General features: G+C 45.1%; 1 protein-coding gene across 2 annotated transcripts in view; it reads right to left on the bottom strand.

Moving 5' to 3' along the window:
- Window positions 1–12599, bottom strand: part of Esr2 (estrogen receptor 2) — a 76721-nt gene that overhangs the window by 9670 nt on the left and 54452 nt on the right. Inside the window, exons 5-8 of one of the 2 annotated variants that reach the window (XM_004624792.2) lie at window positions 11873–12172; window positions 8180–8318; window positions 7174–7227; window positions 247–380 (exon numbers count right to left, since the gene is read on the bottom strand). In XM_004624792.2, coding sequence (XP_004624849.1) covers window positions 247–380; window positions 7174–7227; window positions 8180–8318; window positions 11873–12172 — 627 coding nt within the window. The remainder of the gene's footprint in view (window positions 1–246; window positions 381–7173; window positions 7228–8179; window positions 8319–11872; window positions 12173–12599) is intronic. The other variant, XM_004624793.2, reaches the window with a different exon arrangement.

Here is a 12599-nt window from a genome sequence, read left to right as displayed (position 1 = left end):
TTTTTTTTTTTTTTTTTTTAATGAACCACTTTTTAAACTGGCTTTGAGGACTTCTACCGCTGAATAATGTATGTTACCAAAAGTTAACCACAGTTTAAATCCCTATAAAAATAAAACTGAGCAGGCAGACAGGAAGCCGCTGTCCCGTTTACCCCGAAGCAGAAGTTGGGAGCGCATCCTGAGGTCAGGCCAGCCCGGAGCAGCGCCCCCCCCACTGCCCGCCCGCCCGCGCACGCGGCTACTTACTGGCGTTGAGCAGGATCATGGCCTTGACGCACAGGTACTCCTTGTGCTGGAGCTTTAGCTCGCGAAACCTTGAAGTTGTTGCCAGGAGCATGTCAAAGATTTCCAGAATTCCTTCTACACACTTCCCCTCATCCCTACAAAAGTCCATTTGGGAATTTAAGGAACACACAGCTGCAGGGAACCATCGAAAGCACCAAGGAGCACTTTTCTGTCTAGTCTCAGACTTCACCTTGTGCACCCTTTGGCTAGGAGGAAGTATTAGTAAAAAGGCCACAGCCAAGGAGGGGAACTTGCTAGAATCACCATCCTCTAAGCGCGCTGGGAGCGGCCCATCAGCAGAGCGTTTGCCCTGCGTGGACAATCCCAGCATTCCACGTACAAATTAAAAAGGCATTTCTTAGAAATCCTGATGTAAACATTCACATTACTATGCAGGCAAACTGTCTCAGAGCTATGCTTTTTCTCTACCCTCTCAAATGTTTTCTCAAAGGTGCGTCGTGCGTTGCTACTGTTGGATTATTTCACAATCTAACCCGCTTCAGCCTTGCTAGATTCAACACATGCTACTAACGTGCGACATTCCATGCTCCTTCAGGAAGCGTTAGGGAGGAAGACGGAATGTTGCAGAAGCCAATATCCCAAAAGGATAAATCTTCCCGCCTAGGCCTTCATTTTTACTTCCTGATAGTCATACAGCAATTAAAAGACACTTAAATGTAATCTGAAATAAGAGAATATGACATACAAAGAAACCATAATTGGCAGTGGATTAAAGTCAGGAAAAGGTAGAAACAGGGAGATGGAAATTTTGCATTTGCTGAAGCATTTTGGCTTGGTTTGGTTTTTACATGGGCTCTCGCCGTGGTGCCCAAGCTGGTCTGGAACTCCTGGGATCAGGCACTCCTCCTGCCTCAGCTTCCCCCACAGATGGGACCACCGCCACAAGCCTCCTCACTCAGCTTGCAGACTGTTTTATTTTTAGCAAACATCTTAGACAAAACTTAGATCTGTATAATCAAACTTCTTTCGAGCACTCCTTACAGAAATAAAATTTACACCTCTGAAGTAAATTACTTTATCTAGAAAATAGTGGCTTTCATTCACTCTACTCAGACACACGTTATTCCACCACGTTACTTAAAAAAAAAAAAACCCTTCTATCACCATCAGTGAAAGTTTTTTGAGGTCCTGGACAAAAGTTGGTGATGTGGGCACAAGATCCTCACTGTTCCCCTAAGCCTGCAGCAGAGTCAAAGACCCTGGTGGCACTGGGTTTCTTGGACCTGCTATAGTCCCTGGCTGCCTCTGAAGGGAGCAGGAGGGTCCCGTCCCCACCCTGCCCCCCCCCCCAGCAGCAGCTGCTCCTCGCTCCCTTCTACACCTGCTAGCCAGAATGCTTCCAGGGAGCACAGTACTGGGGGACAGCCCTGCCAAGCTCAGATGAACTGCCACCAACAGTCTCAGGGAGCTCTCTCCCCCGGTACTCAACTAGGACGGCAGCTCCTCAGGATCCTGCGTCCCACAGCATTCGCAACCCCACACTCACCTCCACAGGGCCACAAACACCAAAATTGCTTGCTTTGGCCCACCAGCACAGTGGCTTCCGCAAAGAGAGGCAGCTTTCTGCAGGCACACAGGTTAGCTGAGAAGACACCAGGGCCCCTCGGAGCCACACAAAGCCCAAGAGCGCCTTGGAGGACGAGCCCCAGGGAAAGAGTGCCCGAGTTCTGGGAGACCCCAAGCCTCTGCATGCGCCATCTTCCCACCTCGCCTAACCACTTCCTCAGCTCTGGGTTTCAAAAAGGAGGACACTTTCCCTGGCAAGCTCAAGAGCCTGAGTTCAATCCCTGGTTCTGCAAAAAAAAAAAGGAGGATACTAGTCCTACAGTACATAACAGGTACACAGGAAGTACTTGTGCACTGGATGTCCCTGTGCTGCCAGATCAAATCTCACCAGTTAACTGGGGACAATTAATTATTAGAAAGCGGAACTGCTGAGCTTGGGAACATATGGCACTGAGAAAAGCTGATTTTGAAATATCACTTAGGGACAAAAACAAAAACCCCGCCAACTCCTGCACTATGAAGCTTTCATAGTTTGACTCTTAGTCCTTGTGTGAATGTCACATTCACAAGTGGCTCACGCGCACACACACGACATACACATCCCCAAGGAGATGCATCTGAAATCAACCCTACTTCCCAGAAGTCGCTACCTGCACTAAGGACAGTCCCTACATACTGACATCAGTACTACATCATTAAATAAACACCATTTACAATAAAAATTCCTGGGGCTGGTGAGATGGCTCAGTGGTCTAAAGCACCTACTTAGAACAAGCTTAGCAAAGCATCAGGGACCGCGGTTCAATCCCCCAGCACCACATGTCAGCCAGCCCCGCCCCCTGGTGGGCTGAGCTGGCCACACACACACACACACCTCTCTCTCTCTCTCTCTCTCTCTCTCTCTCTCTCTCTCTCTCTCAAATAAATAAAAAAAATTAAAAAAAAATAAAAATTCCTATTTCAAAAGTGGGGAGTCAGGGGCCAGGGAGATAGCTCAGTAGAATAAGCACTTGCCAGGCAAGCGCGAGGGCCTGAGTTCAATCTCCGGTTCCACAAAAAAAGAAAAAAAGAGGGGGGTTCACTGGGGCATCTGAAACCCTGACGAACACTGAATTTACAGTATTCAGCGTATACTTCATGGGGAAAGTGCACTTCTGAACCAGTGGCAGTGAAACTTTTAGAGACCAGTCACCCGAACTGCAGCCCAAACCCACTTATTTATCACAGCACTGCAATGAAATCTGAATGGTGGGGTTTCGATTTAGAAAACTCAACTGCGATCTGACGCTCAGCTGCTAGGGTGACATGGCCCGCCTGGCACCAGAGAGGCCTCCGTTTGCCTGCTGAGGCACACACGCCCTCGGCTTGCCACCACAATGTGAAACAATCCTGAGGCACAAGTCTGACTTCTTTTCTGCTTTCTTTAAGGTTGATTTGACTGGCTTTTTTTGGCCAGCTCAGTCCACTCCAGGGGCAAGGCTGGCAAGGCATGTGGTGCTGGAGATCAAACCATGGTCTCTGTGCTCTTGCCTAAGCTTGCCTAAGCAGGCGCTTTAGACCACTGAGCTATCTCACAAGCTCTTGACTGGCATACTGTTGCACTTTAACACTCACGTCATATGTTCTCTATCTTTAATTCACATCTTTGACTTCTGCCCAATGTCTTACTTACAGCTCAGTTTCAATTCATAACTAGGATATTTATTTACTGTAAGGTTGTTAGAATACTTTATTAACTTCACAGGCTGTGGAAAATAAGTACATTTTAAGAAAATAAATGATAAATATAGGCAGCCCAAAGCGTAGGCCTCATAAATGACAGTCTAGTAACGTTCTATTTTAAGAGTTTATAAAGAACAAAGAGAGGAGGCACCTTAAAATTCTGAGGAACTCGGGGCTGGGAATTTGGCTCAGTGGTAGAATGCTTGCCTAGCAAGCTGGAAAGGCTGGGTTCGGTCCTCAGCACCAAAAACAAAACATAAAAATAAAATTTTGAGGAACTCTATTCCATTTATAGTTATGGATCAAAACTGAGTTAAAAGTAAGAAGTTAGGACAGAGTCAAAGATGTGAATTAAAAATAGAGAACATGGGGTCCTGGCCCTAGCTCAGTTCTTTAAGTGGCTGCTTCCACAAAGCTGTCAGCCTCAGGTTGCTGTACTTGGATTCCCGCAACTCCAGCCAGCCAAACCTGCCCTGAAGGCATTCGGACCAAAAAAAAAAAAAAAATCCTTAAAAAAAAATAGAGAACATATGCTTTCAATTTTAAATACTGTGACAATATGCTAATCAAACTAACCTACTCATGAAAATAGTAGGTTAGTCTGCATACCATTTGGCCATAACCAGTAAAAATAAAAGGTAAAATTAGTAACTGTCTATGAACTTATTTTATTTTTTATGAACTATTTTATTACTTAATAATCACTTTCATTTAAAAATTTATCCTGTTTGGTGGAACAACAAAATGTGGAATGAGTGGGTCCCATTTGGGGACCCACTTTACAGGATGTGGAAGTGAGTTGTACTGAAGGGCTTATGAAATATTGAGCTGAAGTGAAATTGCCTGGAGACAAAAGGTAAATGAAAAATTTAATAGCTATCTTGAAAATTAAACATGTGAATGCAAACGTGTATGCAAACTCAGAACATTCACAGTCGTTCAACTCCAAGAAATTCTTGTAAACATCTACAATGGGGCTCAGGCCCCATTCCAAACTTCCTCCAACATTTTAGTAACATTTAGAAGTAGACAACTTCCTAACACCAAAATGTCTTAGTGTGTGTGTGTGTGTGTGTGTGTGTGTGTGTGTGATCACATTAAACTCAGAGCCTATAGCATGCTAGACAAGCATTCTACCTGAGGTACAGCCACCCCCCCACCCCGCCCCTTTTTGAGGCAGGGTCTTTGCTAAGTCACAAAGTTGTCCCTGCTGGCCTTGAACTTGCTATCCTGCTTCAAGCTCCCAAATGGCTGGGATTTCAGGCATGAGCCACTACCCAGATGTTTATGCTTTTCTTTTCCAATACTGAGGACTGAACTAAGGTCTTTGCCTTGAGCTACATCCCTGTTCCTTCATTTCATTTATTTACCTATTTATTTTGATGCAGGATCTCAGTAAGTACTATTTTGCCCAGAATGGGCTCAAACTCGTAATTCTCCTACTTCACAGACTCCCAGAGAGCTGGGATTACAGGTGTGTGCCACCACACCCAGTTTAGGTATTCTAAGTAGAAGTTCAGGTTCTATGGTACACCTTCACACATCGATTTATGATTATAGAAGAACTAGCTTGTTAGAAATCAAATGAAAGAACTGGATTTCCATCTCATCTTCAGCAGGTTCAAATTCAACTTCTTCAGAGGCCTCAACAAGAACAACGGAGCCAGGTGAGGTGGTGCACGCCTGTAATCCCAGCACTTGGGAGGCTGAGGCAAGAGAACTCCCATAAATTCAGATTTAGGCTATGAAGTAAATTCAAGGCCAGCCAGAACTACATAGCGAGACCCTGTTTCAAAAAAACATAGTAGGAAACAGAAGTCGCAGTCTCAGTATCCATAACATACTGACCCAGCTGAATGCACAGCTTATAGGATCATAAGACCCCATAAAAGAATTCTGGTAGGACAATCCAGCAAAAAGGACTTAATTTTTAAGTAGTATGAAGACTATTTACTTTGCAAAAAAAATTATAATAGAAACCTTTATGGAATAAGCAACTCCTCCAGAGACATACCTATTATACATACCTATTATAAAAGTATATCTATGAGACAAATTAAGTAAACTATTTTAGATTTGAAAATCTAGATTCACAAAGTTAATATTCTGTCAATACTGTAAGAGAGCAACAAAAAATAGTAGTAGATACTCTAAAAGGAAAAAAGCCTGCTGCTGTCAGGTAGGGTGGTGCACACCTGTAATCCCAGCACTGAGAAGCAAGAGGCAGGAGGATTGCCAAGTTCACTACCAGCCTGGACTACACAGCAAACCCCCATCTCAAAGGAACAACCAAAACCAAAACAAAACAGTGTCTGCCTATTGTAAATGCATTTATAAAATTCTTCTCTATTTGATGAAATATACTAAATTTATATGTTATAAACCATAACATTTTCAAATATTTATAGAGTAATGTGAATCTATTAAAAGTTTTTATTACCTAACAGGAAGGCATACCATTTCTCCAGGACTGGTGTCCATTTCTAGTAACTTAAACACAGTAACTTTAACACAAGGAATTAAGGAACCCATACAAAGAAAGGGTTAATTGTAATAAAAACCCAAAATGAAAGTCACTGAAAATAAAGTTTGACATTAACTTAGAAATAAAGACAAAATGTAAATTTAATCTATCTTCAAACTCATTGGCTCCTCAAAAGACAGAATATCTTTGTAGCACTAACTTGTAGAAGAATTAGATGTGTATATTCACACACGCATGTGTGTACATGAAGGAGCATTGGCTTTAATTAAATCATCAAGTGGGAATGAACGGATGGATGGATGGATGGATGGATGGATATAGCAGCTTGCCTGAGTGCATGGCTTTTCAGCTTGCCTTGCAACAGGGTACCCTTAAAGACAGAAGCAGTGGGCTTTTAAAGTGGGCAGAACTAGGACAGAGCTGTTCTAGGACAAAAGCAAAGCAGAAAGTTAGCTTGCCTTTCAGCCTCCTCTTTCTGCTCCACTCTCTCCTGCCAGGAGGTAGCGTTCTATTGTCACTAAGAGTGCAGACTTCCACTGGGGCATGGTAGTCTCGCCCAGAATCCTAGCCAGTGGGGACAGTGGAGTGGCTGAAGCAGGAGGATCACAAGTTCAAGGGCAACCGGGGTGACTCAGTGAGCTCCTGACTCAAGATTTTTAAAGTGTGGTGTACACTCAGCAGTGTGCTCAAGGCCCTAGGTTCAATCTCCAGCACGGGGGAGAAGGAAAAGTGTAGCCTTCACATCCTTGTCTTCAAGGCCGAAGACGACCGGTCCCACCACTTGCTACTCTGTTACTGGAGGTCAGTCACGGAACCTTGCATTTCCATATCTGAAGAACAGGGATGATAACAGCGCTTACCCCCAAGTGGATGTTATGAAGATTAAATGGGTCAACAAATGCAAGTGCTTAGATGGTGCCTGGTACACACAACCAATAAGTTAGTCACTCTGATTGGTACTGGAGGGTCTGATGCCCCACCCCGCCCTGGGCTCCGAGAGCGTCCCTCTGCGGTCTACCACCTGGGCTTGCTCCTGCTCAAACCACATCCCACGCTTTGCTCTTCCTCTGTTCTCCACCAAAACACCTCCATTACTCAGAACAGTGCTCTTTGTCAGTGTCATCCATGACAACAGGCAGAATGGGTGCTGATACCTTGAGGCATCATTCTTCATCTGCATGCCGTGCGAATGAGGGTCTTCTGATGACCTAAAGTGGTAACAGGATTACGATGCGAGAGTTGGGGCAGGCACTTTGGGCTCACAGCACCAGGCATCCTCCTTATGTGGTGCACAGAGGCAACTGTGGCTGACACCAGTACTTTTTCAAAGTAAGGGGAAGTGGATATCAGCTTCCATGGAGATTTTCAAACTCCTCAAATATACACCAAGAATTTGCTATTTTTCTTGCAAAAAGGCTTGAATGTTGTTGTATATTCATTTTTTTCCCTCTAAAAACAGCTGGGCTAAGTCAATTAAAAACCATGCTATGTTCAAAAGAAAACTAAATGCAAGGGGCCGGGGAGATGGCTCAGTGGAATATGCACTTCCCTGGCAAGCGCAAGGGCCTGAGTTCAATCCCCAGTTCCACCAAAAAAAAAAAAAAAAAAAAACTAAATGCAACCACGTTATGATAGTAGTACTGTCACGTCCCGATTCCTGCTGACTTCATTTGGTTTCAACAATGCTGTTAATAGTACTCTAATTCATTAGAGTGAATTAAAGCACATAAAGATAAATTTGGCAGATTCATAAGAATTTTAACACCTGTCCAGATAGTTGAGATTTAATGAGCTGCTATAGGTGGGATAAAACAGCAGAACAACTTAAGATTATAAGCTGAAGTGGAAATTTTAAGGCAGAAAAATCTTACGTTGACTACACTAAGTGGCCACAGGCCCTGCAGGACGCATGCCCTCCCCGCGGCCTGGCCTGTGAGCCCTAAGCTCTAACCTACGCCGCAGGTTAGACAGGCTCACGGGACTCCGAGTCCCTGTGCTCATGCACTCTTCTTCTCGGGTCCTTGGCCCAGGGAAGGAGCTCAGGACGTTACCAACCTCTAGATGCCCTGTAGGCTGGGAGATTTTAATTGCTGCTCCCAAGACTTTTTCTAAGTGCTTTACATAAGTCAGAGCAGACACATCCCAAACCATTTTCCTCACCTGTCCAGAATGAGGTCTGGAGCGAAGATGAGCTTGCCGGGGTGATCGATTGAGCGCCACATCAGCCCCACCATCAACACCTCCATCCAGCAACTCTCCAAGAGCCGTACTTGGTCCAACAGGCTGAGCTCCACGAAACCTGGGAAAGCAAGAGGCCATGAGACACACCCACCTCCCTCCTCCATGGCCCGCCGCTGTAAAGACAGAATGGCAAGTTTTTAAAAGAAGGAATATTTAAGCTTAAAATATACAACTTGAAGGTGCCAGTCCTGGACTCCTAAGTAACAAACTTTATTTGGTATGTACTGTATAAAAACTATTACCTAGGCTGCCTGGCTCCCCAGGAAGATGCTAGGACAGAAAGCCCGGGCTGAACCTGGTAGCCATAATATCCTGATAAATCCTGGGCACTGTTAAGAAAGACAAAGCTCAGCGGCTGGTCAGAGGAGCAGCCTGTCTAATCAGGCTGTAGGCTGAGTGGATGAGGTGGAAGTTGTGGGCACAGAGAGCAGCACTGGACCCTGCAGAAAGTCAAGGCTTCCACTGAAATCACTTCTTGAACTGCTTAAAAATTTCCCACCCAGGTGAGGATCTCTCTTCTGGGGAGGAGCGCTATCCCCAGGAGATTCCATTCTGAAAAGATGATGTCACAAACAAAGCAAGTCTTGGTAGCCCCGATAGCGTGCACTGGACACAGAAAGGGAATGAGACAGGCAGTCTCTAAGAAAGTCAGTGGTTTTTTTTGGCTTGACCCCTTAACGGTGATGCACACCTGTAATCCCAGTATTTGAAAGGCGGAGGCAGGTGGATCACTGTGAGTTCAAGGCTAACTTGGGCTACATAGTCAGTTGAAGGCCAGCCTGAACTATAAAGCAACATACCCTGTCTCAAAAAAAAAAAAAAAAAAAAAAAAAAAAATTGGGGCTGGGGAGATAGTTCAGTAGAATAAACACTTGCCTGGCAAGCGCGAGGCCCTGAGTTCAATCCCTGGTTCCAGGAAAAAAAAAAAAAAATTAAAGCAAAGCAGAGAACACTGGAGATTCTTCCCTGAGCCACGATGGGGCCAGGGAGCAGTATAACATGAATATATAGTCAAAGGCGCAGCCTCGCAGTGCAATGGGCTCAGGTTGGAATGTCAGCTGTACCCTTCCTAGGCAGTTATTCAATATCTTTTTGTTTTGCTTTGCTTGGGATGGATCCCAGGGCCACAGTCATGCTAGGCAAGTTCTCAACCACTGAGCTACCCCACCCCAAGTCCTTTAAAGTTTGGGGGTTTGTTTGGTTTGGTTTGTTTTTTTAAAGTGGGACAAACACCCAGGGAGACAGCTCAGCAGCTTAAGCCTGGCAAGCACAAAGTCCTGAGTTTGATCCCTGGTACAAAAAAAAAAAAAAAAAATTAAATTTTAAAAAAAGTAGGAAAAATGAAGGAATCTTACTTGTCTGGGAGGAATCCTTGCAGGTAGGCTCTCTTGCTATATTCAGTTCAACGAGGAGACGGCGGCATGGAGACCACACCTTGCTCAAGGCTTTGGACAATTACACAACAAATTTTCAGGAAGGAGAGTTCAATGGGGTAATGACTGCGACTTCGCAAAACCACAGCCTTGCGCCTAGTTTGGCTTCCTAATGCGGACACATTCCCATCTCAGTCATAAAGACAGACCCTCAGCCTACTCAAGAGAGGTCAAGCTCTTTTACTCTTATATTCAAAAGGACCACAGCTAGATGACAGTTCAATATTGCTTTGGTTTGGACAATGACAAAGTCAGCAGAGAAAGGAATCACACCTGAAGATTATGCCTAAATTCGGTAAAAAAAAAAAAAAAACCAAATCAAACAAACTCCCAAACTTCAAAAAACACTAGCTTGAAAAGGAACTCACGTAGCTTACACGTTCAGTTTTGTTAAGCCACAAAGAAGCTACACAGCTTTCAGTGGTAATTAATTTCACTACCACTCTGCATGCGGGGTCCTGAAAACATCGTTTGGAATGCAGTGAAAGCAAAAACCAGAGGAAAGTGCATCAGTGTTTTCTCCTCTGGGAAGCAGCAGAGAAAATGAAAGAATTCGGGCAAAGGTGAAGATGCTGGACAAAACAAAACAAAACTGGAAATAAGAAAAGCCTCAGAAAGTGCAAAAGAAACAGACCCAGGCCCACAGATGACTACAAGTAGGGCGTTGGCCCCACAGCCCTGCCGGCTCTTCTCCCGGCTTCCCACCCAAGCCAGTCTGTAGTCTCCCTAATATCAAAGTGCCCTGCAGGCCATGGAAACACTTTCCAGCCTAGAGCCTGGACAGAGACTTCATTCCTTAGATGACTATAAAGAAATGGATGGAGAAGCTCTTTCGGCGGAGGGGTGATGGATTGCTGCCCTTCCACATCAGTATTCAAGTTTTGCTTGTCCATAGTTCAAATGAAGGTTGGCCATTAGAGCACAATACAGTACTTCACACACGGATATTCCTCAACCTACACCAGGGTAGCAGTAAGAGGGGCTGAAAGTAAGTTGAAGATACCGTAAATAAAAAGTGCACATAAAGCCAGGCACAGTGGTTCACGCCTGAGACCGTCTACTAATTGAAGAGGATGACACAGGAGGATCACTTGAGTCCAGAGATCTGAGGCTAGCCTGGAGCCAACAGAGTGAGGCCCTACCTCAAAAAAGAAAAAAAAAGGATTTCATAAACCTAACCTACCAAACGTCCTAACTGCCTTACCCTACCTTAAACATGCTCAGAACACTTAGCTTATGGTTGTGCTGAAGTCATCTAGCACAAAGCCCATTTTATAATGAAGTGTTGAGTAGCTCACAGTGTTTGTGGAATAGTGTACTGAAGGAGAAAAACAATGCCTGAGTGGACATGCTTTCAGAGACATAAGGTGGAAAAAGCCCAAGTTGCACCACCATAGCTAACTATTCACTAACTATACACACTACAAAGAGCCCAGGGAAGTGATCACCTTAAAGGGTGGAAAAATGTATGTTCTAAATGACAAATGTTTCACTTGTTACCAACCCCAGACTACTGCCCTTTGAGTCTTGTTATTCCAAATCCTCATTTATTCTGTTTATTCATGTATAATCACGCATAACAGTGGTATTTCATTAGAACGCTCTTCTATTCCTGTTTGGCATCTGAGAAACCTCTCATTTTCCTACCAGTCAGATTGCATCCTGCCTGCCCACACTGTTCCCCTCAAGGCCAGAAGTCCACAGCCAAGATGGCAACCAATGTGGCGCCCACACCCTACCTTCTGAGCATACTCCCAGTCCCCACGCCCTGGAACTCCTTGCCCAAATGGTCCCAAATCTAACTCAAGAGCCTTGGTGCTTCTCTTCCCTGAGTCCATCTTCCAGCCCACCCCTGGGTGCAAGAGGTAGCTAATAGGCAGGAGGTACAGAAGATGTGGATACACAGGGTGTGGTGTGCACAGGAGGAATGGAATAGCTTCAGAGGTGGGGAAGACAGTGAGAAAAAGAAACAGGCATGCACAGTGCTTCCATAATACCAGGTCTGGTAGAGAAGAACCTGGTGCCCAAGAACTCTCAATCAGAGCTTGGCTTCCAGGAGATGCTGACGGTACATATGCCACATAGGAGGAAAGATGTCGAACTATTAAATATCTAGACAAAGTTTACGGATGTCCATTCATATTCCCGTCCCCAAAATGGCAGGGGCGGGACTTCCTACCGGGAATTTTCTTGGCCCAGCCGATCATGTGTACCAGCTCCTTGTCGGCCAGCTTGGTGAGGGACATCATCATGGAGGCCTCGGTGAAGGGCGCACTGGGCCGGCTCACCAGCACGTTGGGCGGCTCAGCCTCCAGCAGGGTGAGCACCAGCTGCTCCGGGCTCAGAGCGCTCAGCAGCAGCTCCTTTGCCCGGGGCACGTGGCCGCCGTGCTTCTTGGCTTTGCTGAGGCAGTGCGGCTGCTCACCGGGATTTCTCTGTCTTCGAACCACTCGGTACCCACACCTTTCTCTCCGGGAGCCTACAGGGAAGAGCAGAGGTGGAGACAGTCCGTGAGCCAGGCTCCAGGAGCTCCCAAGTGGCCAGCCCAAAGCAGCAGCCACCACCTACAATGAAGTTGCACACACAGGATGTAGTCTATATTCTCAGGACATTTAACATAACATTTTAAGAATTGGGAGGGCTCCTCCTCTCCAAAGTCATGTACAGACATTAAAACCATTTCTCTTAAAGATTGCTAATACGCTTCAGGTTCCAAACTATGAAACTACGAATTATCCTAAGGTAGAAAATAGGGAAAAATTAGGACTCCAACACTGACATTTTCCGATAGCTAGAAAATAACGAACTTTTATAATATATTCTTTTTTTTAAATGTTTTATTTATTTATTTATGTGTGTGTGTGTGTGTGTGTGCGTGTGTGTGTGTGGCCAGCTCAGCCCACCAG

Source organism: Octodon degus, unplaced genomic scaffold (assembly GCF_000260255.1).
Source record: "Octodon degus isolate 3935 unplaced genomic scaffold, OctDeg1.0 scaffold00007, whole genome shotgun sequence".
NCBI lineage: Eukaryota > Metazoa > Chordata > Mammalia > Rodentia > Octodontidae > Octodon > Octodon degus.
This window is presented reverse-complemented; position numbering and strand designations above follow the sequence as displayed.